General features: G+C 35.6%; 1 protein-coding gene and 1 long non-coding RNA gene across 2 annotated transcripts; both read left to right on the top strand.

Annotated features, from left to right (window-relative positions):
- Nucleotides 1-3,628: 3,628 nt before the first annotated feature.
- Nucleotides 3,629-22,390, top strand: LOC122843916. The gene is made up of 2 exons (XM_044139052.1): nt 3,629-3,678; nt 21,511-22,390. Exons 1-2 carry the CDS (start codon nt 3,676-3,678, stop codon nt 22,174-22,176), a joined length of 669 nt encoding a protein of 222 aa, XP_043994987.1. The 5' UTR covers nt 3,629-3,675; the 3' UTR covers nt 22,177-22,390.
- On the top strand, nt 4,772-12,051 carry LOC122843918. Its single transcript, XR_006372796.1, has 2 exons — nt 4,772-4,922; nt 11,854-12,051. It is a non-coding gene; the product is annotated as an uncharacterized LOC122843918 (long non-coding RNA).
- Nucleotides 22,391-26,313: the final 3,923 nt, after the last annotated feature.

Here is a 26,313-nt window from a genome sequence, read left to right as displayed (position 1 = left end):
ACTTTTGCCGCTAAATCTTCCTCGAACGACTAGCTTTGGGTTGAGATAAGCTCAGTGCTGAGTGTCTGTTAGCATTGTTGTTACATCCTTTGTCGAACAATATAACGTTAACTGATAATTGATCCCCCTTTTTTTAAAATAACTAATAACTAATTATCTAATTATTTTATTAGATAATAAAATAATCTAATAACTGTTCATTTGTTTAAACCATGACCTTGCAAATGTTAAGAGTGCAGATTAGCTAGGTCAACAAGGATGAATTCTAACTTGTTCTTTTTTCTTTTTTGTCAGATGACTTTTTTTTAACTCCCAAGCTTTTTCCCTCCAAGTGGCTGTGCAGTTCTGTCCTGCTGAGTGCTAACATAGTTTCAACTCTTGAAAAGACAAGACAACAGGTAAAAAGACAGCTCTTCAAACATATTTGAAGCCACAAAATAGTCTGGAAATGTAGAGGAGCAGCTAACCTAATCTATAACTTTGAGCTTGCTACAGCTAGTTAGCCTGCTAAAGTAGCATTACATCTCCAACATAGTATATAAGAGTCTGTAAATGAGGACAAAGGTGGAAAACATTCAAGTGGTTTCTGTTATTTTTTGAGTTGGTTCAGCAGGTGGACAAAAAAGTTAATTTCCAACCCTGGTTACATATAAGGACTGTTCACCTGTTTAAACCATGCTCTTACAAATTTAAAGTTAAGTCAGTACTAACAGGTGCAATTATGTACAGGTGTAAATTCTGCAGTATTTGTACTTCATAATTTAGAGAATTTTGTAGTCATGTGAAGAAACATCAACACACAGCTAATTATTGGTTTTGTGGAATACAGCAATGTCCTACTTCCGTCAGAGAAAAAGAAAACATTTCAAAGAAAAAGACTCAATCTTCATCTTGGTTGATGTAATTTTATATCAACTCTTAACTTAAAACACACATCTTAAATCAGAATTGTTCAATTAATTTGTTAAAGGTATCAATTCACCCAAATCACAAACATTTTGTTAACCCATATTGTACTTAGCCATTCAGATACTGTATTTGTGGAATGTAATGCTTTAAAAAATCCGTTTAGCCTCACAAACTGTCATTCACATCCGCAGTTTCAGAGTGATAGCAGGATGTAGGGGTAAAGTCTAGTCTAGTCTCCGGGGTGAGGTTCTCAAAAACCCGTTGTAATCTGGGTGAACTGGCCCTTTAAATATAAATTACTACCAGTAATTCATATTTAAGAGTTTTCCTTTTATGTTTCAAAGGTATCTTCCACCAAGATGTCTGTTGAGATGGAAATGACCTTACCTACAACACCAAGGGTAATCATGCTTGGTAAGAGGAATATTTTCTATCACTATAATTGTGTATATAGCAATGTATGTAATAGTTATGGTAGTCTGTACTTTTACTCACTAGCGTTAGCCTGACAAGGGTTTGTCTATTTTAGGAAATAGCTTGATGTCTGCAACCTGGTGGATGGTCAGTATGGAGGAGAAGGTATTTTTCAAGCCTGAGCAACTACATAACTTTACCAGCGTCCTTGCTGTCTTTTTGGGTCATATTATGACTTCAATCTGGAGTATCAGGAGTCAGCATCCACCACACTGGAGATGATACAACGGTAAGTACTTTACACCAAACCATTTATGAATTAAATTTAATGACAGTTTGACTGATGATGAAGAACCATAGCTGATTGCTGTATTGTATGTCTTCATTTAAAAAAAAATACAATTAATATATTTTATTTCTGTTAAAAGATTCTTTGTGAGGATCAATCCAGATGTTGGTACCAAATGCACAGCCAAAGTCAGTACAAGCTGCAAGACGGGAAGTCAAGAGGAAAGTAGTCAGTGTCAACTCCCGGATCAACACCTTCCTCAAACGACTCGCTGAATTTGAATGGAGGACTTCCAACTAGGTAAGCATTTTACCAAATGTTTATTATTTTATTGTCCACCAACAAAATGACTAAAAAGATTGTTATGACATGTTGTATTTCATCGTCTCCTTGGGGACATTTGCAGGGTCTCAATACAGTACGCAATCGTTTGAATTAGTGAAGACTGACTGACTGCTTTTGCCATAAACAATCCAAAAACCTGAAGTGAAGCCAGTCCTGCTCATTCTTTATGCAGCTTCTATTATCACTTCAGTGTAATTGATTTTTTTTTAAACAAATTATCACCTTAATGCTGCTTTATGCCAATGATTTTATGCATTTGGACATTGTCACTTCAGCTTAATTTGTCAGCCTTCCTGTTGATTTGAAAATGTAGATAACTTCCTGACCATCTCATGACCTCCCACATCGTCTGTCTTATTCTTTACAGTTCAGCTTCCACAAGATGGATCTCACTGATTTTGTTTGACGAATGGAATAAAAGTTCTTCTGATGTAGGAAATGCATCTGATATAACAATAATTATTGATATGAATGTCTACCATACAGTACATTATCACACTTGCACTGTTTTTGTGATGTATTGTGTAACAGAGCACATTTAAGCTACTGTTAACTGCTTTCTGACAATGCAGCCTCTGCTGGTTTTTGACTGTTCACCATTTGAATGATATACGTGTTCATGTTGGTGCATACCTGATGTGGTACATAAAATTTGTAGTGCCCAGTTTTTTTAGTTGTTCTTTTGTTGTACAGTGTGCAACAAATAGAAAAGGTTATGTAAAGATTGTTACTGTTATTGGATCCAGATGCATTCAAGTGTCCATATTGAATGAAATACAGTTCATATTCAAATGAAGTTAAGTATATTCTATATATTTTTTAAAAGTCAGTCTTTAAATAGTTTATGGCTGGTACTTGATGCACATGTTCATGTTGATACATACATGTGCCATAAAAAATATTGACATGACCTGTAGTGTGTTCTATGGTTTTGTTGTTTTATAGCACATTATATTGTATTGTGACATTGTTCTTTATGATATTGTGAATATATAAATGGATTTTATTTCAACAAATCTGATGAAAATAAATACCCGTTTTTATTCACAGTACTTGGACTAAAATTTCTTTTATGAAATTTTTCGGTTTATGTAAAAATATTCTTGTATTAAAAATGTAAACTTTAATTTACAGTAAAACTGACTTTATGTTGTGAAACAAGTTTACAGTAGACCAGCTTTACTATAAAATACATTTACAGTTTTATGCTATAAACTACATTTACAGTAAAGCAGTTATAACTGCAAAGCACACTCACAGTAAAAATTAACTGAAATATCATGACAGTAAAGGTACCGTAGAATGGTAATTACAGTACCTTACTGGCAACACTGTTGCCAGTAAGGTACTGTAGAATGTCAATTACAGTAACTTACTGGCAACACTGTTGCCAGTAAGGTACTGTAGAATGTCAATTACAGTAACTTACTGGCAACACTGTTGCCAGTAAGTTGCCAGTAAGTTACTGTAGAATGTCAATTACAGTAACTTACTGGCAACACTGTTGCCAGTAAGTTACTGTAGAATGGCAACTACAGTAACATACTGGCAACACTGTTGCCAGTAAGGTACTGTAGAATGGTAATTACAGTAACTTACTGGCAACAGTGTTGCCAGTAAGGTACTGTAAAATTACAATAAAAAGTCTAACAGTGCAGCCTTTCAGACTTTATTCCTCTCGTCTACCAAGACGGAGTCCATTTTCATGTGTGCTGGACATGGTGAGATATATTTATTTGTACAGTCGTTCATACATTGTCATTGTGCTTCACTTCCTCTCTACTCTCTCTCTACTTCCTCTTCAAAGAGGGTAGATATGTTTCCACCCTATTGGTTGTTCAACAATCTATCTCCAAATAAGGCGTTGATCATCTCTGCTCTCCTCTTAGTTCCCTTTTTCTCTCTAACCTTTCACCTCCCATCTACCTCCAACACATCAGTGATCTTTAATTACAGTTACATGTTTTACACCATTTCAAGTTCAATGTCAAAATCACATCCATACCCTTTTTTATTTTGATTTAGCATTAATTTATAATTTTCTGATAACTATAACTTATTAGTTACTCTTATTATAATCTTAATGTGAGTTATTACAGATGTTTTCTGAAAATATACCAAGAATAATCTATTATTGTAATTATTTGATACCAAAGTTACAGCTACTTGTTTTACTTGTAAGCATCTCCACAAATGTAAGTGTAAATGTTATTATAAGTAAACCAATATTAATAGAAGTATTTTACCTTGAATCTTATCCAAATACTCAAAATGTTTAGACTTCATTCTTTAAAACTTTATTGTTTTGTAATAAGGAATAATCTCAACTATTTTTATAAATCTGCAGGCTGGAAACTTACTTCCTCTGTCTGACTTTGATTTATTATGATTAGACAGAAAAAAGCAAAGTTTGCAGGAGACAAAATCAACACAACCAGATTTATTTTATTGAGGTTTAAGTCTTACTGTTAGGTTTAGATGTCACTTGTATAATTAATTTTAAAGGAAACTTTATTTATTGTTACTGTTAAACTAAAATCTCCAGCATGGGGAAGTGGGATGATCTCGGATTTTCTTGACAAATGCTTTGCTAAAGAATTTATGACCCAACAATTTTTCAAGGTTTTGTGATTTTGCAGCCACAGAGGTCAATGTGACGGACTGACAGTGAGTGGTGAACAATTGTGAAGTGGAATAAAAATGATATGAAAGAACCATTTTTACAATGAAACATGAAGGTTTAAGTGTGCATTTGGCCCCTTTACTCCGACTCTCCTCTTGTTTCTGTTTTGAAGTATGATGATGACATGTTGATAGTTTTATACAGTAAAGGTAGAAGGTGGAGCAAACATGTGAAAGAAGCTGCCACAGTCACAAAAATCAACTTTTTTCACAAATAGAAATCTATCAAAGTTCAATCTATCAACCAATCAAGTTTATTTGTACAACACATTTCAGCAGTAAGGTCCTGAAATAAAGAAGAGGGAAACATTTCTTCACACCTACCAATGGACATTCAATTAGTGACTGACAATGATAGACATTTCTTATCTATCAATTCACTCTTTGATGATAAACAATAAATTTTGTTAAAAAAAGACATTGAAGAGATTTCCACAAAACATAAAACATTTTCTGGTTGCTTTGTTTCCACTCTATTTCCACTTGAAGTGAAGAGCTTCACATGACACTGGATTACCAACAAAGACTAGCTTGGATAAAGGTTTTATCATTTAGTTACAAAAAGTGGTGTTGAACACCAGTAGCTGTGATCTAGAACCTTTTGGGATGCTGAAGGTATTTTTCTGTTCTTTGGTCTTCAGTTTTCTACTTTAGCTTTGTTTGCACAATACAACACAAAAACATTTTCTTTCCATCCACATTGTATACTGACGTCTCGAATGGCGTTCCCAACATGTTTGAAAATCAAGTTGTACTTTAAGTTTGATTCAATAAAAGTTTGTAAAGATGTTTTATAGAGTCTTTCCCTTCAGGTTTGAGCTGGGATACAAATCAAATTCAAAATCTGCACCAAACACCAACAAAATGCAGTTCTGAGGAGAAATTTTGCTGCCAGTCTTGAAAATGGATATTTGTATTTTTAGGACTTTTAATTCTCCATTATAACTATTTGTTATCAGGAATGGAACAATTATGTTGTAGAGCAAATAACTTAAATACAAGGATTCTGCACACAGGTTTAACTTTTAGTGAATTTTCCCAATTCAAATATGGTCAAGATATGTTCACATCCTCCCATTGGTTCCTGGTTAAATGTTCCTTATTAACTTACACCTTAAGTTACTGGAATGATTTTCCAAAAGCCCTGATATTAATCTTATTGAACATTTGTGGACTAGTCTTCAAAGCTTAGTGTGGTTAATGTTAACCCACTTATCCACCAAAAGGAGCAAGATTTTTAAAGTTGAGTTTCCTTCTCCTTCCTCATTATTCCATTTACTTTCTTCACTGCAACTGTTTCACAAACAGTGAAACACTCTTCACTTCCTGTACGGATGAAATCATTCTGGCAAAGAAGGAATTAATAGACCTTAACAATTGTCTTATTAGGTCCGTGAGGCCAAGATGTAAAACATTTATTTAATTCTGTGGGTGTAAGTGTGGTCCTGTGTGTATTAGGAACAAAAAATAAATAAACTTCTTTTAGTCATTCAACCCTGGAAAAAGAAGAGTTCATAATGAAATCATTAGAGCAGCGTCAAATTTTAACATTATATTTGTGTGTAGGGAAACTTTGATCAAATACTTACAGTTTACTCATGAACAGACTGAAGCATTCATGCTTCTTCATCTTTATAACCAGATGGGTGGGTCACACAAACATGGTCTGACTTTACGTCACACAAAGGAAACTGAAACTGACATAAAAGTTAAGTCCTGCCCTTGACTCAACAGATCGATTTACTTGGAAGCTACGATGGATATACAAGATATACTTGTGTGTGATTATTTTTGCTGTTACCATTACATTTATCTTTAATATATATTTATAGATCTTAATACATTTCTAGTTGTAGTAAACATCAATAAAATGTGCTTTTTAATGTAACATATTAATTCAGTTGTTTCACATTTACAGGATGCTGAGGAGGAACGGATGTAAGTCAGTTTATAGAAATACAAAAGCTGATCACTGATTTTTTATTTTTCTTAATTGTGTTCTTCTTATTATTGTTAATGTAGACAGGAAATTAAGGACAACATAAGAAGAGAGTTCAGAGAAAATGCTTTCATACTTATTCATAAAATGATGGAAATGGCTCCACTCACTCAAGAAAACACGACAGAACTAGTGGATGAGGTGTGTATGATTGTGGTTTGACGCTTCACACATATTCACTTAATGTTTCTCATGCATGTAGAAAATTAACTTTTTTATGTTTATCTTTTTTTCACTCTCTAGATTCTTCACAGCATCTTTTTTTTGGGGGAAATTAACAATCCACAGATTTCTCTTGGAGAGATTTTTGCTAATGATGCTGACCTGCTTCATCGCTTACAGACAGTCTATCCGCAGCCTTTCATACTTTATTCCTCTAGTCTACCAAGACGGAGTCCATTTTCATGTGTGCTGGACATGGTGAGATATATTTATTTGTACAGTCGTTCATACATTGTCATTGTGCTTCACTTCCCTCTCTACTCTCTCTCTCTACTTCCTCTTCAAAGAGGGTAGATATGTTTTCACCCTATTGGTTGTTCAACAATCTATCTCCAAATAAGGCGTTGATCATCTCTGCTCTCCTCTTAGTTCCCTTTTTCCTCTAACCTTTCACCTCCCATCTACCTCCAACACATCAGTGATCTTTAATTACAGTTACAGCTTTTACACCATTTCAAGTTCAATGTCAAAATCACATCCATACCCTTTTTTATTTTGATTTAGCATTAATTTATAATTTTATGATAACCATAACTTATTACTCTTATTATAATCTTAATGTGAGTTATTACAGATGTTTTCTGAAAATATACCAAGAATAATCTATTATTGTAATTATTGATACCAAAGTTACAGCTACTTGTTTAACTTGTAAGCATCTCCACAAATGTAAGTGTAAATGTTATTATAAGTAAACCAATATTAATAAAAGTATTTTACTTTGATGGTTTTTTACAGTAAAGGTAGAGGTGCAGTAAACATGTGAAAGAAGCTGCAACAGTCACCAAAATTGATTAGTTTTCACAAATAGAAATCTATCAAAGTTCAACCAATCAAGTTTATTTGTACAACACATTTCAGCAGTAAGGCGGTTCAAAGAGCTTTAAATTATATAAACACAAAGATTTCCTTAATTTAAAGTAACTTAGTGTTTGCAGTTTTGAGCTCACATTTATTGAAAAGTGAACTCAATGTATCCCCAAAATGATCCTACTGGAGAAATAATTTCAGCTTTTGTCTTATTATGCTTGTTTCATCTCAGGTTGTTCATCTGGAAGGTCCAGAAAATGAGGAAGCTATTAGAAAAACCCTGCAGGAACTCATCAAACCTTTGGTGAGAGAAACTGCAAAACCAAGGTTGAGTTCCACCACAATCTGCATCTCTGCTGGCAACACAGATTCAGTGAGACACTATGGAGTATCCATGTCCACCACTGGTCATCCTGCAGAATTGTGATTGCTGCATCCTGCCTTAACTTCTGGGAGGAACATGTAGCTGATGCAGTGATGAGCTACCATCCTGAAAAAAGTAGGAAGACATACTTTGATGCAACCATCAAACTTCCTGCAGGTGTCAGATGTGAAGCCTTTGACCTTATAAAAGTAACAGAAGAATCTGACCTTATAGACGGAACAGTAAAAAGTCCCTGCCGTTTTTGTAGTGAGATGTTTGGCTTGAGACAGCCTGCAGATGCACAGGAGCCACGTTGGAATTATGGCAACTGCGCTGAAGCTGAAAGTTTGAGCAACTTGCTTAGAGAGAAAGAAGTTAGAGAGCGAGTCCAAAGAAATGGAAAGTGGACAGAAAAAAACCAGGAAAGGGTTAGACGTGCTGTTAGGGATCAGCTTCGAAGATACCTGGAGTGGGTTCACTTTGCATGGGACAACCAGTTCTACACTGCACAAAGAGCAGCAGCTTAAGATACTCTGTGAATTGAATGCTGCTACATGTAAAGATGAAGAGCAGATATTAACAATGACTCAACTGTAAAGTCGCAAACATCTGAGAAATGTCAACAGTTGGGAATGGGAAATCATTTTAAATCTTTTCTGCAAAATTGTAAAGCATAAATTTTATTTGGAAAACAATTATTGTGGTTAAAAGTGTCATTTATTGTGCATTCCAGGCTGTTGGAATAATTTTAAGGCTTATTATCATTTATTTGTTTTACATGGTCTTATATTATCATCTTTTTATTTACATTTTAATGGTGCGCTTTAAGAGTTTTGAAGTGTTTGCAGAAAAGGAAGCTGTGAGAAGCAGCCTGCTGAGGAGTGAAAAGGAGAGTACCATGAATGAGACGTTCTGGAGCTCTTTATCCAGATGAACTGCAAACTGATTTTCTTATCTTATGAAATATGCTTTTGAAGGTTGTATAGTTAAGTTCTGTGCATTTGAGTGTGCAGCTGTGCTTTACTCCCCATACCTTTAGAGCTGCGCTGTGATGTAACAAGGGCGTTCCTAATTATAATAAAAGCAGGAAGGGGGCTCAGTTGAAGCTTCAGAACATAGGCCAAAATCTGTCACTGGGTTTTGACTGTGTCCTCCCTGCAGGTAAAACTGAATTCTGACTCTTGTTCTCTTCTTTGGGTCTGTTTTCAGGTATTGAAACCTAACACATACTTAGCCTCTCATTATGGCAAATCAGTTGAAACGGCCATGTCTCTCTGAGCCACATTTATCTTTTTGCTTTGTGGTTCTTCACTGCATAATCAAGATGTGTCTCTGCACTGTTACTTATATTTTGTACACTGTGTCTCTAGTTATCTTTTCATGTATTTCCTTTGATTTATTCTGTCCTAAAGCACTTTGGAACAATGTTATTGTAGGAAGAACTTTGTTGGTTAGTAATAACTATTTGTGGCAAAGTCATGCATATTTATGAAAATCCAATAAAAGCTTTACGATTCAGGTCTTTGGTCTCATAATCAATGCTGCAGCTAAACTGAAGTTTTCAGTTCATCATGTATGGAGTGAAAATAGTCTAAAAATACATGTGCGTGTGTGTAAAAATATCTGCGCCTGCGAAATACTGGATTTGTAACTCATCTTTGTGTTAGTTGTATCTGTGAAACATGATTTGTAAACCGTGAAAAAAAATTTATGCAGAACTCCAGGTTTTTGTAAATATGTGGTCACAAATATGAAGAAATTATGAATACAAAATAAAAGTACACACACAATTACAATTTCTACAAAAGTTCAATTTCTACACACAAACGTTTTAACTACAACCTCACAAACCTTCTCCTACGCCTACAAATGTTAAATAAGTACGCACAATTCACCTGGTACACACAAAACTGCATTTACGGAAAACGAAGAGGGAACATTGGAAAATAAGATAATTTAAAAAAGAACAGGCAGAAATGTCTAAGTCAAAAGGCAGCTTCTTGGTTTTTTTCCTAAGACATCGGTCCCCTCCCCGTAACATATTAATTCACTTGTTTCACATTTACAGGCTGCTGAACAGGAACGGATGTAAGTCAGTTTATAGAAATACAAAAGCTGACCCCTGATTTTTAATTTTGCTTAATTGTGTTCTTCTTCTTCTTATTAGTATTATTAATGTAGACAGCAATATCTGGAGGACAGAGTCGTTTTCAAAAGAAATGTTTTCCTGTTCATTAAGGAAATGGTAATAGCTTCACTCACTCAAGAAGACACGACAGAACTAGTGGATGAGGTGTGTCTGATTGTGGTTTGACGCTTCACACACATTCACTTAATGTTTCTCATGCATGTAGAACATAAACTTTTTTATGTTTTTCTTTTTCCACTCTCTAGATTTTTCACAGCATCTTCTTTTTGGGGGAAATTTACGTTCCACAGATTTCTCCCGGAGAGATTTTTGCTAATGATGCTGCCCTGCTTCATCGCTTAAAGAAAGTCTATCCGGGGCCTTTCAGACTTTATTCCTCTAGTCTACCAAGACGGAGTCCATTTTCATGTGTGCTGGACATGGTGAGATATATTTATTTGTACAGTCGTTCATACATTGTCATTGTGCTTCACTTCCCTCTATATTCTCTCTCTCTACTTCCTCTTCAAAGAGGGTAGATATGTTTCCACCCTATTGGTTGTTCAACAATCTATCTCCAAATAAGGCGTTGATCATCTCTGCTCTCCTCTTAGTTTCCCTTTTTCTCTCTAACCTTTCACCTCCCATCTACCTCCAACACATCAGTGATCTTTAATTACAGTTACATGTTTTACACCATTTCAAGTTCAATGTCAAAATCACATCCATACCCTTTTTTATTTTGATTTAGCATTAATTTATAATTTTATGATAACTATAACTTATTAGTTACTCTTATTATAATCTTAATGTGAGTTATTACAGATGTTTTCTGAAAATATACCAAGAATAATCTATTATTGTAATTATTTGATACCAAAGTTACAGCTACTTGTTTTACTTGTAAGCATCTCCACAAATGTAAGTGTAAATGTTATTATAAGTAAACCAATATTAATAAAAGTATTTTACCTTGAATCTTATCCAAATACTCAAAATGTTTAGACTTCATTCTTTAAAACTTTATTGTTTTGTAATAAGGAATAATCTCAACTATTTTTATAAATCTGCAGGCTGGAAACTTACTTCCTCTGTCTGACTTTGATTTATTATGATTAGACAGAAAAAAGCAAAGTTTGCAGGAGACAAAATCAACACAACCAGATTGATTTTATTGAGGTTTAAGTCTTACTGTTAGGTTTAGATGTCACTTGTATAATTAATTTTAAAGGAAACTTTATTTATTGTTACTGTTAAACTAAAATCTCCAGCATGGGGAAGTGGGATGATCTCGGATTTTCTTGACAAATGCTTTGCTAAAGAATTTATGACCCAACAATTTTTCAAGGTTTTGTGATTTTGCAGCCACAGAGGTCAATGTGACGGACTGACAGTGAGTGGTGAACAATTGTGAAGTGGAATAAAAATGATATGAAAGAACCATTTTTACAATTAAACATGAAGGTTTTAGTGTGCATTTGGCCCCTTTACTCCGACTCTCCTCTTGTTTCTGTTTTGAAGTATGATGATGACTTGTTGATAGTTTTATACAGTAAAGGTAGAAGGTGGAGCAAACATGTGAAAGAAGCTGCCACAGTCACAAAAATCAACTTTTTTCACAAATAGAAATCTATCAAAGTTCAATCTATCAACCAATCAAGTTTATTTGTACAACACATTTCAGCAGTAAGGCGGTTCAAAGAGCTTTAAATTATATAAACACAAAGATTTCGCCTTAATTTAAAGTAACTTAGTGTTTGCAGTTTTGAGCTCACATTTATTGAAAAGTGAACTCGATGTATCCCCAAAAATGATCCTACTGGAGAAATAATTTCAGCTTTTGTCTTATTATGCTTGTTTCATCTCAGGTTGTTCATCTGAAAGGTCAAGAAAATGAGGAAGCTATTAGAGATGCCCTCGGAAACTTCGTCACAGAGTTGATGATAGATGCTTCTTCCAACACGATATTGTTTTCCTCCACAATGTGCATCTCTGCTGCTAACAGCAGAGATGCAGTGAAACACGGAGTCTCCATGTCCAGCAAAAGTGGTTTCATGCGAATCATGGTTGCTGCATCCTGCCTTAGCTTCTGGGAGGAACCTGTAGTTGATGCAGTGATGAGCTACTATCTTAAAAATGAAAAGAGGACAGACTTTAAAGTAACCATCAAACTTCCTACAGGTGTCAGGTGTGACGCCTTTAAACTAACAAGCGAAAATACAATCATTCCCTGCTTGTCTTGTAACAAAATGTTTGGCTTGGCTACAACTGACGACCATAATTATCCTCATGGCAACTGCGCTGAAGCTGAAAGTTTGAGCAACTTGCTTAGAGAGAATGAAGTTAGAGTACAAAGAAATGGAAACTGGACAGAAATAAACAAGAAAAGGCTTAGATGTGAAGTTAGGTATAAGCTTACAACAGAACTGAGGAACCTTCAATTTGGATGGGACGACGAGTTCTACGTTCCACAAAGAGCTTCATCTGCTGAGGTGCTGCTTTTACAAGATGAAGAGCAGATATTAACAATGACTCAACTGTAAAGTCACAAACATCTGAGAGATTTCAATAGTTGGGAATGGGAAATCATTTTTAATCTTTTCTGCAAAATGCAAAGCATAACATTTTTTGGGGAAAAATATTATTCAGGTTAAAAATTTAATTCATTGTGCATTCCTTGCTTAGCCTCTCATTATGGCAAATCAGTTGAAACGGCCATGTCTCTCTGAGCCACATTTATCTTTTTGCTTTATGGTTCTTCACTGCATAATCAAGATGTGTCTCTGCACTGTTACTTATATTTTGTACACTGTGTCTCTAGTTATCTTTTCATGTATTTTCTTTGATTTATTCTGTCCTAAAGCACCTTGGAACAATGTTATTGTAGGAAGAACTTTGTTGGTTACTATTTACGTAAAAGTCATGCATGTTTATTAAAAATCCAAGAAAAGCTTTACAATTCAGTTTTTTGGTCTCATAATCAATGCTAAAGTGACTCCATGGTCTGTATGGAGTGACAATAGTCTCAAAATACCTCTGTGTGTGTGTACAAATAACTTTGGAGAGTTGTATCTGTGAAACATGATTTGTAAACCATGAAAAGAAAATTTGTGCGGAACTCTGGGTTTTTGTAAATATGTGGTCACAAATATGAAGAAATTACGAATACAAAATAAAAGTACACACACACAATGACTGTTATGGTTTGAGTCTTCTGTGTGTTTATTTTGAGTTTCAGTCTTTGTGTTGTCCTGTCTCCTTGATTGTTCCCAGATGTGTCTTGTTCCCTGATTACCTCTTGTGTCTCTGAGTCTTTGTCGGGTCCATGTCGCGTTCGTCCAGTTTACCTGTTACTTTTGAGCATTTGCCTCTGCTCCTTTGTGCTGCCTGGACTTTGGGTTTGGGATTTTCTGGATTATTTTCATAATTAAAATCATCCTCCCTGGGTCTCAGCGTCTGCCTCACCACTCTCACACCGCTACATATGACAATTACAATTTCTACAACAGTTAAATTTCTACACTCAAACTTTTTAAGTACAACCTCACAAACCTTCTCCTACACCTACAAATGTTAAATAAGTACACACAATTCGTGGTACACACACAAAACTGCATTTACGGAAACGAAGAGGGAACATTGGAAAATAAGGAAATTTTAAAAAGAACAGGCAGAAATGTCTAAGTCAAAAGGGAGCTTCTTAGTTTTTTTCCCTAAGACAGCGGTCCCCTCCATTGGGTGGTGATGTTCCCTCTTCGGAAAACGAAGAGGAACATTGGAAAATAAGGAAATTTAAAAAAGAACAGGCAGAAATGTCTAAGTCAAAAGGGAGCTTCTTGGTTTTTTTTCCCAAGACAGCGGTCCCCTCCATTGGGTGGTGATGGCCGTAGTCTTTGTGACTTGGCTGTTACCACTAACGCTGAAACGATTCCCCAAATAATTCGTGTTCTCGAAGCTCATTAATTTATGTTTTATTATTTAGCATACCATGTTCCGGGTTAGGGTTACATTACTTGCGTTGTGCGGAGCTCTGACTTCTGCCTCTGAGTTGTTGACGAAAGCTAAGTGTTAGCGGCATAACGTCCAATTTTCAAGTTCAGCCTGTGGGGATTTTATTGATTGATAAAAATCAATAAAACCCGGATAACGCCCTGATTTTCATAGTTTTTGGTGGCCCAATAAACATTCTTAAAATGACTGGCGAGATGCCTGGAGTACGGCAGCCTTTCTCCTCCGGGAGCTGCTGGGTGGGAAGAGCGAGCGCTGTGGGAGTATTTATACAGGTGAGCGGATAGACTGAACATGGCGGACGGCTGAGTAGTTGATGGTTAAAGTGTAAGTGTAGCTTTACAGACGAAGCGCACAATAAATTTTATATCATCTTGGTCTCAACAAACGGGTGGCGAAGCGCATCGTGGCAGTACATGGCTGGTAGATGAGTTTCTGAGTGTGATGAACGAAGGTATCGTAACTAAGCTTCCCATATTGCTCCCCCGTTATTACTTTCGTACCCTGGTCTACCGGTCGTACATTAGGTTTGTTCGTTTGTCTTCCCCCCTCTAAAGTAACTGTTTGAGATGCTTAAAACTGAAAAATTGGACTGATATTGATATCCAGTGTTATGCCAAATTTACCAGTATTTTATTTAATTTTTTTTATTCAATTAATCGTAAGAATAAGCATTAGATTACTCTATTACTAAAATATTTGTTTACAACATTCCTAGTTACCACTGATTTAGAGGTTCATTAAGCTTTGTCCCTGGTTGTGTCATGAATTGGTGGTGAGGGAAACGCAGCAAATCCAAATGAGATGAAATGGTGGTATTTAATGATGAACAGTCCAAAAGGCCAGGCAGCACTGCTGAGCAGAAGACCAGGGCTCAACACAGGTAGCGACTGGCTACAGGAATGGACAAGAAGGCATTGACAAGGACCCGACAGAGACACAGGTGACACTAAATACACAGGAGGTAATCAGGGAATGAGAAACACCTGGGAGCAATCAAGGGGAAGACAGGACAACATGAGACTCATTTTACAGAATAAACTGTCTTCTTCTTCTTCTTTTCTATTATGGCGGATCACAAGCAACTTTAAGGTGCATACCGCCACCTACTGTACAAGAGTGTGTAGCTGCATTACTTCACATCTATTAAATTCTACTTTTTAATTTTGTATTCTTAAGATAAATAAACAGTGCTTTCCTTAATTTGTGAATATCTGTTATGTTTCCTTCATTTCCTAATATACCTTTAAGATTCCATTCATGCCCTATACTTCTAACTATTCTCTTTAATTCTTTCCTTTTGTGTTCATATGACTTACAGTTCATCAGTATGTGTTCTACATTTTCTTTCTCCACATCTCTCACATTTATCATTATTTTCCTCCTATTAAATAAAGCATGTCATTTAAGTAGGTATGACCTATTCTTAATCTACTAATTATTATTTCTTCTCTTCTGTTTCTTTCATTAATGCTTGAATTAACTGACTTCTGTACTTCATATAATCTTCTTCCTTTCTTATCTTCATTCCACATTTTTTGCCATTCCTCCATTTCTTTACTTTTTATAAGTGATTTCCCTTCCCCTTTCCCAAAAGGAATTAACATTGCTATTACTCCCTCTAAAGCCCTTTTAGCTAATTTATCTGCCTTTTCATTGCCTTTTACTCCTTCATGTGCTGGCACCCAACAAAACCAAACATCAATGCCACCCCTATATAATCTAAATAAAATATGATGAATTTCTAATACCAGATCTTTTCTATTATTTCCTTCTCCCTTGATACTTTCTACTACTGCTTTAGAATCTGTGCACACCACCACCCTGTCTGGTCGAATCTCCTCCACCCACTGTAAGCTTAATATAACTGCCACCAATTCTGCTGTAAAACCGACAATTGATCTGATATTCTTTTAGAAATACATTTTTTAAACTCTGGAATATATATTCCTACTCCCACATATCCTTTTAAATTCTTAGAACCATCTGTATAAATTTTAAGATAATTATTATATGTATTTCTTAAATAAATATCAGTCTTTATCCCTCTTTCATTTAAATTACAATCATTTTTCATTATGCTAATTTTCAAATCTACATTAACCTCTGGTATTAACCATGGAGGAATAACGCTAGTTGGATTAAACTGAACTATTTCCTTGTCCTCCAATCCATACATTTTAATCCATTTCCTAACCATCCATCCAAATCCATTACTTTGGAACTTCACATATTCCCAACAATTTTGTAAAATAATTGAATTCACATTATCATCTATATTACTTTTAATTTTCATCCAATATGCTAAAGCTAGTTTAATTCTCCTCATTTCCAGAGGAGTTTCCCCAGTTTCAATTAAGAGAGCATTAATAGGTGTTGTTTTTATTGCTCCTATACATATACGTAAAGCTCTACACTGTAATCTTTCTATTCTTTGTAATGACGTTTTTGCTGCTGCTCCATATATAATACTGCCATAATCTATTATTGCTCTCATGAGAGCCCTGTATATGCTTAATAATGACTGTCTATCTGCCCCCCAATTATTTCCAGCCACAGCCTTTAATAGATTAATAACTTTTTTACACTTGGTTTCTAAGTGATCTAAATGTGTTTTCCATGAGTAAGAACTGTCCAACCATAAACCTAGATATTTATATTCTGTTACTCTTTCTAAAGTCTTTCCATATAATGTTATTGTTTCTATATTAATATTTTTCTTCTTTGTGACAACCATATAACAAGACTTGCTTGCTGATAATTTAAAACCCCATTCATAAGACCATTTTTCTACTTTACTAATTGCTTTTTTAATATTTTCTACCACATGTTTAATATTTTTCCCTTTCATCCATATGGCCCCATCGTCTGCATATAGTGCAGATTTTATACATTTATCAGTATCATAAAAAATATCATTGATCATAATATTAAATAAAATTGGACTAATTACACTACCTTGAGGTATTCCATTTTCAACATTAAATTCATTTGAATAATCATTCCCAATTTTTACTCTTATTTTTCTATCTAGCAGAAAATTTGCTATCCAATTATACATTCTCCCACCTATACCCATCTGTTTCATTTTTATAAGTAATCCTTCTTTCCATAGTGAGTCATATGCTTTTTCTATGTCAAAAAATACTATAATCATTATTTCCTTCATTTTTAAAGCTTTCTCTATGTCATTACTGACTCTAGTTAGAGCATCCATTGTTGATTTTCCTGTTCTGAAACCACATTGGTATCCATTAATTAGATTATTCTTCTCAAGGAAGTATCCTAGTCTATTAACCATTATCTTCTCCATCCATTTACTTAAATGAGAAGTAAGAACTATTGGTCTATAATTATTTGGACAGGTAGGATCTTTACCTGGTTTATTAAATGGTAAAATTATTGCCCTTTTCCAACTATTTGGTATCGATCCTTCTTTCCATATTTTATTAAATAATTTTAATATTAATTTCAGTGTTACTTCCGGTATTTGTCGAATATAGCGTAGCATAATTGGTCCTCCCCTGGAGCTGAATATCCTGTCCCTTTCAATACTGTTTTTATTTCTTTCATGGTTATATTATATCTAATGTTGACATAGATTTTTGACATTTTCTAGTGAATTTTTATGATTTCCTAGTTTTTGAATCATCTGCCTTCTATGAGTATCTGTCAAGTGATCACCACTATGAACTGCCGCAAATGTCTCTCCTAATAACGCTGCCTTATCTTTATTTAAAACCAAAACCTCCTGTCCTCTGACTAAGGATGGAATATTAACATTGTTCTTTTTCCCCATCATTTTTCTTAACATTGACCAAACATTCTGTAAATTTATTTCTGAACCTATTGATGAACAATAGTCTCTCCATGTTTTCTTTTTTGCATCCTTTATAGTTTTCCGAGCTTTTGCTCTTTTCCTTTTATAATCAATAAGGTTTTCGATTGTTAAATTTTTCTGTAATATTTTAAAAGCTTTATTACGATCTTTAATTGTTTTACTACATTCATTATTCCACCAAGGAACTACTTTCTTCTGACCTTTCACTTTTATTTTTGGTATGCTATAATTTGCAGCATTTAAAATATGTTCTACTATTTGATTTGTACATTCTTCAATATTACCTTTTAATGTTACTATATGACTTGTTTCTTCACATTTTGTTTTAAATTTAAACCAATCAGCTTTATTAAAGCACCATCTTATTAATGTTAACTCTTCTTGTCTATTTATATTATCATTAATTATTGTACTCACTGGAAAGTGATCACTCCCTAGTGTAGATTCCTCATTAACATCCCATTCACATGCACTAACAAGACAGTCAGATATTAATGTAATATCTAGACATGAAACTGTATTTTTATGTATATTTACTCTTGTACCTTTTCCATTATTAAGACAAACTAATGACCTTTCATCCATTAATTCTTCCACTATTTTACCATTATGATCTGTCTTCTTGCTACCCCATAGACTGTTGTGAGCATTAAAATCTCCACACCAAACTTCTCTTCTATGAATTTTCCCTATTTCCTTAAACATTTCACTATCAAGATTTTTACATGGATTATAATAATTTATGATTTTAATATTTCCGTGTTTCTTTAAATTAAATATTTCTATATTAATACATTCTAATTGTTTATTTAATGAGTCTTTCTTATAAGCTATTCCTTCCTTAATTAAGGTGGCACATCCTCCACCACTACCATTACTTCTATCCTGTCTTTCTATGTTATATCCAGGAATTTTAAAATCTAAGTTTGAGTTTAACCATGTTTCTTGTATACATATTACATCTGGTATTATTTCTAAATCATAAATATACTTTTTAAATTCTTGTCCATTAGCTATTAAACTTCTGGCATCCCATTGAAGAATATGAAGAACCATTAGAAAAGCTTGTATCCTAATCCTGACCATTTTCTGTTATTTCAGTGGCACTCAAAATGGTATGAATCTGATCTGCTTGAATTTCTTTCATATCTAGGAACCTCCCTGCTGCTGTTACTATTGCTTTTATTTTATCACTTTTCTTCTTCATTTGGACTGTAACATTAATAATATGATATATAAATGCTACAAAGTTTTCTTTTTTCACCATCATTGTATTTTCCTCTATTTTACATTTATGTGAACATATATTATTCGTATTTGTTGTTGGCATTAGTATTTGTCTCTGATCATTCTGTCCTTGATTTGTGTTCCAAGAAGTGTAACTTTGGTCTGTTTCTCCCAGCCTTATTCCTCTTGTACTATCTTTCTTTACTCTTTTTAATGCTTCTGCATAAGAAACTCTTTCTGTTATCTTAATTTTCTGGGCTTCTCTAGCTTCCCTTTGAACTATACATCCACCATAGGCTGCACTGTGATCACCACCACAGTTACAGCATTTAATTTTAGCGTCTTTGTCACATTTTCCAAATTCATGTGGACCTCCACATCTTGCACATCTAATTTTTCCCTTACATTCTTTTGCAATGTGTCCCATTCTTTGACAGGTAAAACATCTGAGCGGTTTCGGGATGTACTCTCTAACTTTATAGTTCATGAATCCTAGCTGAATATTTTCTGGCATGTTGTTTTCAAACTGTAATATCACAGCCATAGTATCTTTGAGTTCCCCTTCTCTTCTACTTTTAATCCTGGTGGCATTTGTTATTTTCCCTCCTTTGATTTCATTCTTCACCTCCTCCATTGTCATTTCAAGTGGGACTCCTGAAATTACTCCTCTCAACCTTGCCATATAACCTGGTATATATGATTTAATTCTTTCTCCCATCAGAGTTTTCATTTTGATTATATTCTGTTGTTGTGCCTCACTGATAGCTTGTATTATCACTTTTCTGTTGTTCATGATTCTAGCCGTTTTGATTTTTCCTATCTCTACCTCTATTGCTTTGGTTATCTTTATCGGATGAATATAACCCCTTTCTTGCTGAAATTCCACCACAACTTTGTATTCTACTTCTGTATTACTATTATCTTGTTCTCGCGAACTCACTCTTTGATTTATTTTTGTCCTTTTACTGCCTTCCGCTCCTGGCTCACTTTCATCCGACCAACTTCTTGCTCTTTCATGTCTCTTTCTGATTGTTCTTTTCATTTTTGCTGACCTCGCTATCATCCACTCCATTTCATTTCCACTATTTCCTCCTGATGTAGAAGCCATGCTACTACAGTCAATGTACAGCTTATGTGATCCACCAAATCAGCTCCTACCGCCTTCTTTGTTTGTTGTGTTCAAATGTCCGCCTTTCCGCCTGCCAACTCCTTCCTTCTCCTGGCCCATTCCCTCTGTCTTTTATGGCGGTTGGCAAACAACTTACAGGTGCATTACTGCCACCTTTCAGGTTGGAGTTTGGATCACGCGCTCATAACCTCCCCATAGTACCCGTTCTTCTTAGAAATCTAAAAATACTCTCAAATATTATATCTCCTGATGATTTCTGAAACACTTCTTCTACATCTAATTTACAATTATCCATCTCATTAACCAACCTCTCTCTCTCTCTCCCTTACATACTTACTGCGTTCTAAAAATACATGCTGTATTGTTTCCATCTCTCCACAATACTTACAACAACCTGTACTGTGTTTATTAATTAACTTAAGAGTACTATTTAACCTTGTGTGCCCAAATCTGATTCTGGAAATAATATCTTCTTCCCTTTTACTCCTATTACCTTTTCTATACCCCCCAACTCTTTTTTTTTAATTTTATAATAAAATATTCCTTTTTCTCCTCTATCCCACTGTTCCTGCCATTTTTCCTTCATGTATTCCTTAACACTCTTAACCTCATTCCTACTTATTTTAATATTTAACTCAACAATTTCCTTATTAGAGGCTTTCTTAGCAAATTTATCTGCCAATTCATTTCCTACCACACCGATGTGGGCAGGAATCCAAATTATTTTAATCTGAGATCCTTTTTTCTTAACCCTGAAAATTATCTGAATTATATCATCTATAATATCTTGCCTTTCTTTTGATTTCATTCCTTGTATACTTATTAATGCACTACTAGAATCTGAACAAATTACAAAGTCTACTCCAGAGCAGCTGATTCCAATGATTGCAAGACCATCAAGTGCTGCAGAAGCCTGTTAATCACCCACATATTCATTCCAGGTGTGTGGCAGAAGGGAAACACCTAAAACATACCAGGCAGGGGGGCCTGAGGACAGGAATTGAGAAACACTGATTTAAAGTAACTTAGTGTTTGCAGTTTTGAGCTCACATTTATTGAAACGTGAACTCAATGTATCCTCAAAAATGATCCTACTGGAGAAATAATTTCAGCTTTTGTCTTATTATGCTTGTTTCAACTCAGGTTGTTCAACTGAAACGTCAAGAACATGAGGATGATATTAGAGAAATCCTGCAGGAACTCGTCAAAGAGTTGAAGAGAGACGCTTCCAAAAAGACGTTGTATTCCACCACAATCTGCATCTCTGCTGGCAACACCACAGATTCAGAGAGACACTATGGAGTCTCCATGTCCACCACTGGTCGTCCTGCAGGCCAAATCCTGGTCGCTGCATCCTGCCTTAACTTCTGGGAGGAGCATGTAGCCGATGCAGTGATGAGCTACTATCCTAAAAAAAGTAGGAAGACATACTTTGATGTAACCATCCAACTTCCTGCAGATGTCAGATGTGAAGCCTTTAACCTTGGAAGCAGAGATGCAATAAGTCCCTGCCTTTCTTGTAAAAATATGTTTGGCTTGGATACGACTGAAACACAGCCGTGGGCTTGTGGCAACTGCGCCGAAGTTGAAAGTTTGAGCAACTTGCTCAAACTAGAGAAAGAAGTTAGAGAGCGAGTCCAAAGAAATGGAAACTGGACAGAAGAAAACAAGACACGGGCTAAACGTGCTGTTATGAATCATCTTAGAAATAAACTGAAGGAGGTTCCCTTTGAATGGGACAAGCAGTTCTACACTGCACAAAGAGCAATAGCTGAATATGATGGCGAGGAAGAACCTCTGCCAGAATAGACTTTTTTTTTAAAGATGAAGAGCAGATATTAACAATAACTCAACTGTAAAGTCACAAACATCTGAGAATTGTCAACAGTTGGGAATGGGAAATCATTTTTAATCTTTTCTGCAAAATGCAAAGCTTGACATTTTTTTGTGAAAAAATATTGAGGTTAAAAATTTAATTTATTGGGAGGGCGCTAGTGCACAGCTGTAACATGTAGACGTGTTGGATTGTTCTCTCCAGCTGTATGTTCCAAACCTTGAAAACTTAAAATAAAATTTATTTTAAAAATAATTTAATTTATTGTGCATTCCTTGCTTAGCCTCTCATTATGGCAAATCACTTGAAATGGCCATGTCTCTCTGAGCCACATTTAAAATTTTTTGCTGTATGGTCCCTCATTGCATAATCAAGATGTGTCTCTGCACTGTTACTTGTATTTTGTACACTGTGTCTCATGTTATCTTTTCAGGTATTTTCTTTGACTTATTTGGTCCTAAAGCACTTTGGGACAATGTTATTGTAGGAAGAGCTTTGTTGGTTACTTATAACTCTTTACGTGGCAAAGTCATGCATATTTATGAAAATCCAAGAAAAGATTCATGATTCAGTTCTTTGGTCTCATAATCAATGCTACAGTGGCTCCATGCTATGTATGCAGTGAAAATAGTCTCAAAATACCTCTGCGTGTGTAAAAATATCTGTGCGTGTGTAAAAATATCTGTGCGTGTGTAAAAATATCTGTGCGTGCGTAATACTGGATTTGTAACTTGTGTGAGCATCTTTGTGTGTACAATTGGATAGTTGTATCTGTGAGACATGATTTGTAAACTGTGGAAAGAAAATTTGTGCGGAACTCCAGGTTTTTGTAAATATGTGGTCACAAATATGAAGAAATTATGAATACAAAATAAAAGTACACACAATTACAATTTCCACAAAAGTTAAATTTCTACACACAAACGTTTTAACTACAACCTCACAAAACGTCTCCTACACCTACAAATGTTAAATAAGTACGCACAATTCGCCTGGTACACACAAAACTGCATTTACGCACAGATCCGGTTACGAATGCACGAGGATTTTTGAGACTAATTTTATGCTTCAATTTTCACTCCATACAGAGGCGTCCTGAAGTTCAATCGTAAGCCAACTTCAGCGCGCGCTTCGTCCAAATTATGAAAACCCGTAACTAAAACATTTTCTGTCTGAGCGTCCACATGGAAACTAATAAACTCAGGAGTTATAAGACTATTTTCTAATGATGTTGCTGAACTCCAGCTCACTGATAAGCCATTGATAGGTCGCCATCTTTCTTGGAGCAAAGTACGGTGTGATGCTAACCAACCAATTGGGAGATGTTGCAGCCTAGTGACACCGCCCCTCATTATTATATTGAAAAGCAGAAACGGAGAGGGAAAATGGTCAATTAATAAGGAAATTTAAAAAAGAACAGGCAGAAATGTCTAAGTCAAAAGGGAGCTTCTTGGTTTTTTTTCCCTAAGACAGTGGTCCCCTCCATTGGGTGTTACCACTAACGCTGAAACGATTCCTCAAATAATTCGTGTTCTCGAAGCTCATTAATTTATGTTTTATTATTTAGCATACCATGTTCCGGGTTAGGGTTACATTACTTGCGTTGTGCGGAGCTCTGACTTCTGCCTCTGAGTTGTTGATGAAAGCTAAGTGTTAGCGGCATAACGTCCAATTTTCAAGTTCAGCCTGTGGGGATTTTATTGATTGATAAAAATTTATAAAACCCGGATAACGCCCTGATTTTCATAGTTTTTGGTGGACCAATAAACATTCTTAAAATGACTGGCGAGATGCCTGGAGTACGGCAGCCGTCTCGGAGCTGCTGGGTGGGAAAATAGCGCGTGGAGTATTTATACAGGTGAGCGGATAGACTGAACATGGCGGACGGCTGAGTAGTTGATGGTTAAAGTGTAAGTGTAGCTTTGACGAAAATAAATTTTATATCATCTTGGTCTCAACAAACACATGGCTGGTAGATGAGTTTGAGTGTGATGAACGCTTCCCATATTGCTCTTGTAACTGTTTGAGATGCTTAAAACTGAAAAATTGAACTGATACTGATATCCAATAGCAACACCAGTGTTATGCCAAATTTACCAATATTTTATTTTATTTTATTTATTCGATTAATCGTAAGAATAATTGATAGATTACTCGATTACTAAAATATTTGTTTACAACATCCCTGGTTACCACTGATTTAGAGGTTCATTAAGCTTTGTCCCTGGTTGTGTCATGAATTGGTGGTGAGAAAAACACAGCAGATCCAAATGAGATGAAATGATGGTATTTAATGATGAACAGTCCAAACGGCCAGGCAGCACTGCTGAGCAGAAGACCAGGGCTCAACACAGGTAGCGACTGGCCACACAAATGGACAAGAAGGCATTGACAAGGACCTGACAGAGACACAGGTGACATTAAATACACAGGAGGTAATCAGGGAACGAGAAACACCTGGGAGCAATCAAGGGGAAGACAGGACAACATGAGACTTATTTTACAGAATAAACTGTCTTTTAAAGGGAAATTATTCTAACCTTTTTTAAGGTTTTTCTAAAAATACTTAATGATTAACTTTTGTGTTTTTAATTTAGGTGACAAAGACTGAGGATGTCAGTGGCTACATTCAGCATGAGGAAACAATGTCTTTGTTTTGTCTAAATGAATCTTTTCTCTGCTGTTTGCTCTGCAGATTCTGCCTAATGTTCTAAGGCAGGGGTGTCAAACTCCAGTCCTCGAGGGTGAGTCCTGCAGTTTTTAGATGTGCCACAGGTAAAACACTGAATGTCCACCTTGTGTATCCAGAGCCTTAATTATTCTATTCAGGTGTTGTAATGCCTATGAATAGAAAGTTTGCAGCTTCACTGCTGCTATTTTTGTAATTATTTTATACATTTTTTTTTCTCTTTTCTTGTGTGCCAAGGCCAGTCGATAAGCTCAAGTTACAGGAGTGCTTGACAGCAAAAGGTTATCAAAGTCTTTACCATACATAATGCTATTTCTTGGCTGTACTCCTATTAGTTTTTTTTTTATAAACATGTCCTCTACATCTTATCCATTTATACTTCAGACTCCAAATACTTGGGTAAGGTATCAGAGTTTGTTGAGGACAACAGAGACCAACATTCATCCTTAATGAAGCCACCTGGCTCCATTCTGAGGATATGAAGGCTTGAAGACACCGTTTACAGAGAGAAACCTGAAGAGGTGGAAGGTTGAGGGATGTTTTACCTCCCTGAGGAGGTGAACATGAAGGTTTTAGACGTAGTGGAAGGGACGTCATGTTGGTCCGACGAGCTGGTACCGATGACGTGTGAGGACAGAAAGTTGTACGCCTACGATGGAGAGGAGCGACATGTCGTGGCCCTAAACCTGCAGGAAATCAAGTATCCGTCAACAGAGAGCTACTACAATGGTCAGGCCTTTGAAGACATGGTGAGAAGAGGTTTTCTGACAATCTGCTGTTGATTTACTGACAGTTTCTGGTTCTCACTTTGGTTATTTCCTGTTTTTCTTGCAGACTGAGGAGGACTGGGTCAAGGTTAAGAAGGGAGATGTGGGGCATGCCGTGGTGACATAGGGGATAGCGCAACCCTCATTTGGAGGCCTTGAGTTCTTGATGTGGCTGTCGCGGGTTCGACTCACGGACCCGGCAACGTTTGCCACATGTCTTCCCCCTTCCTGTCAGCCTACTTTTGTATAAGAGACACTAGAGCCCACAAAAAAGACCCCTTGAAGGGGAAAAATAAAAAATAAATAAAAAAAGAAGAAGGGAGACATGGGGAGAAAGTTGGATCAAGAGCATAAGAAACTGGTGGAAGCAAACAAGGCATCATTCTTGGAGTGCCTAAAAAAAAAAAAAAAAGAAAAAAAAGAAAATCACAAAAATAAGCAAGTATTTATCCAAAGATGTATAAATATAAAGTTTCCAACTAAAGAATGAAGTCTCCCTGTATCAAAAACAAGAGGTTATGCTTTTTAAATTCATGCTGGAGCCAAATAATCATCATTTGTCATGTTAAATATAGGTGTTACATCCCCAACGCAGTCTAGGGGCATTGGAGGGGGGCTGTAACAGTAGATAAACCAGGGGAAATGAAGAGACAAAA

This window comes from Gambusia affinis, linkage group LG14 (genome assembly GCF_019740435.1).
Source record: "Gambusia affinis linkage group LG14, SWU_Gaff_1.0, whole genome shotgun sequence".
Lineage (NCBI taxonomy): Eukaryota > Metazoa > Chordata > Actinopteri > Cyprinodontiformes > Poeciliidae > Gambusia > Gambusia affinis.
This window is presented reverse-complemented; position numbering and strand designations above follow the sequence as displayed.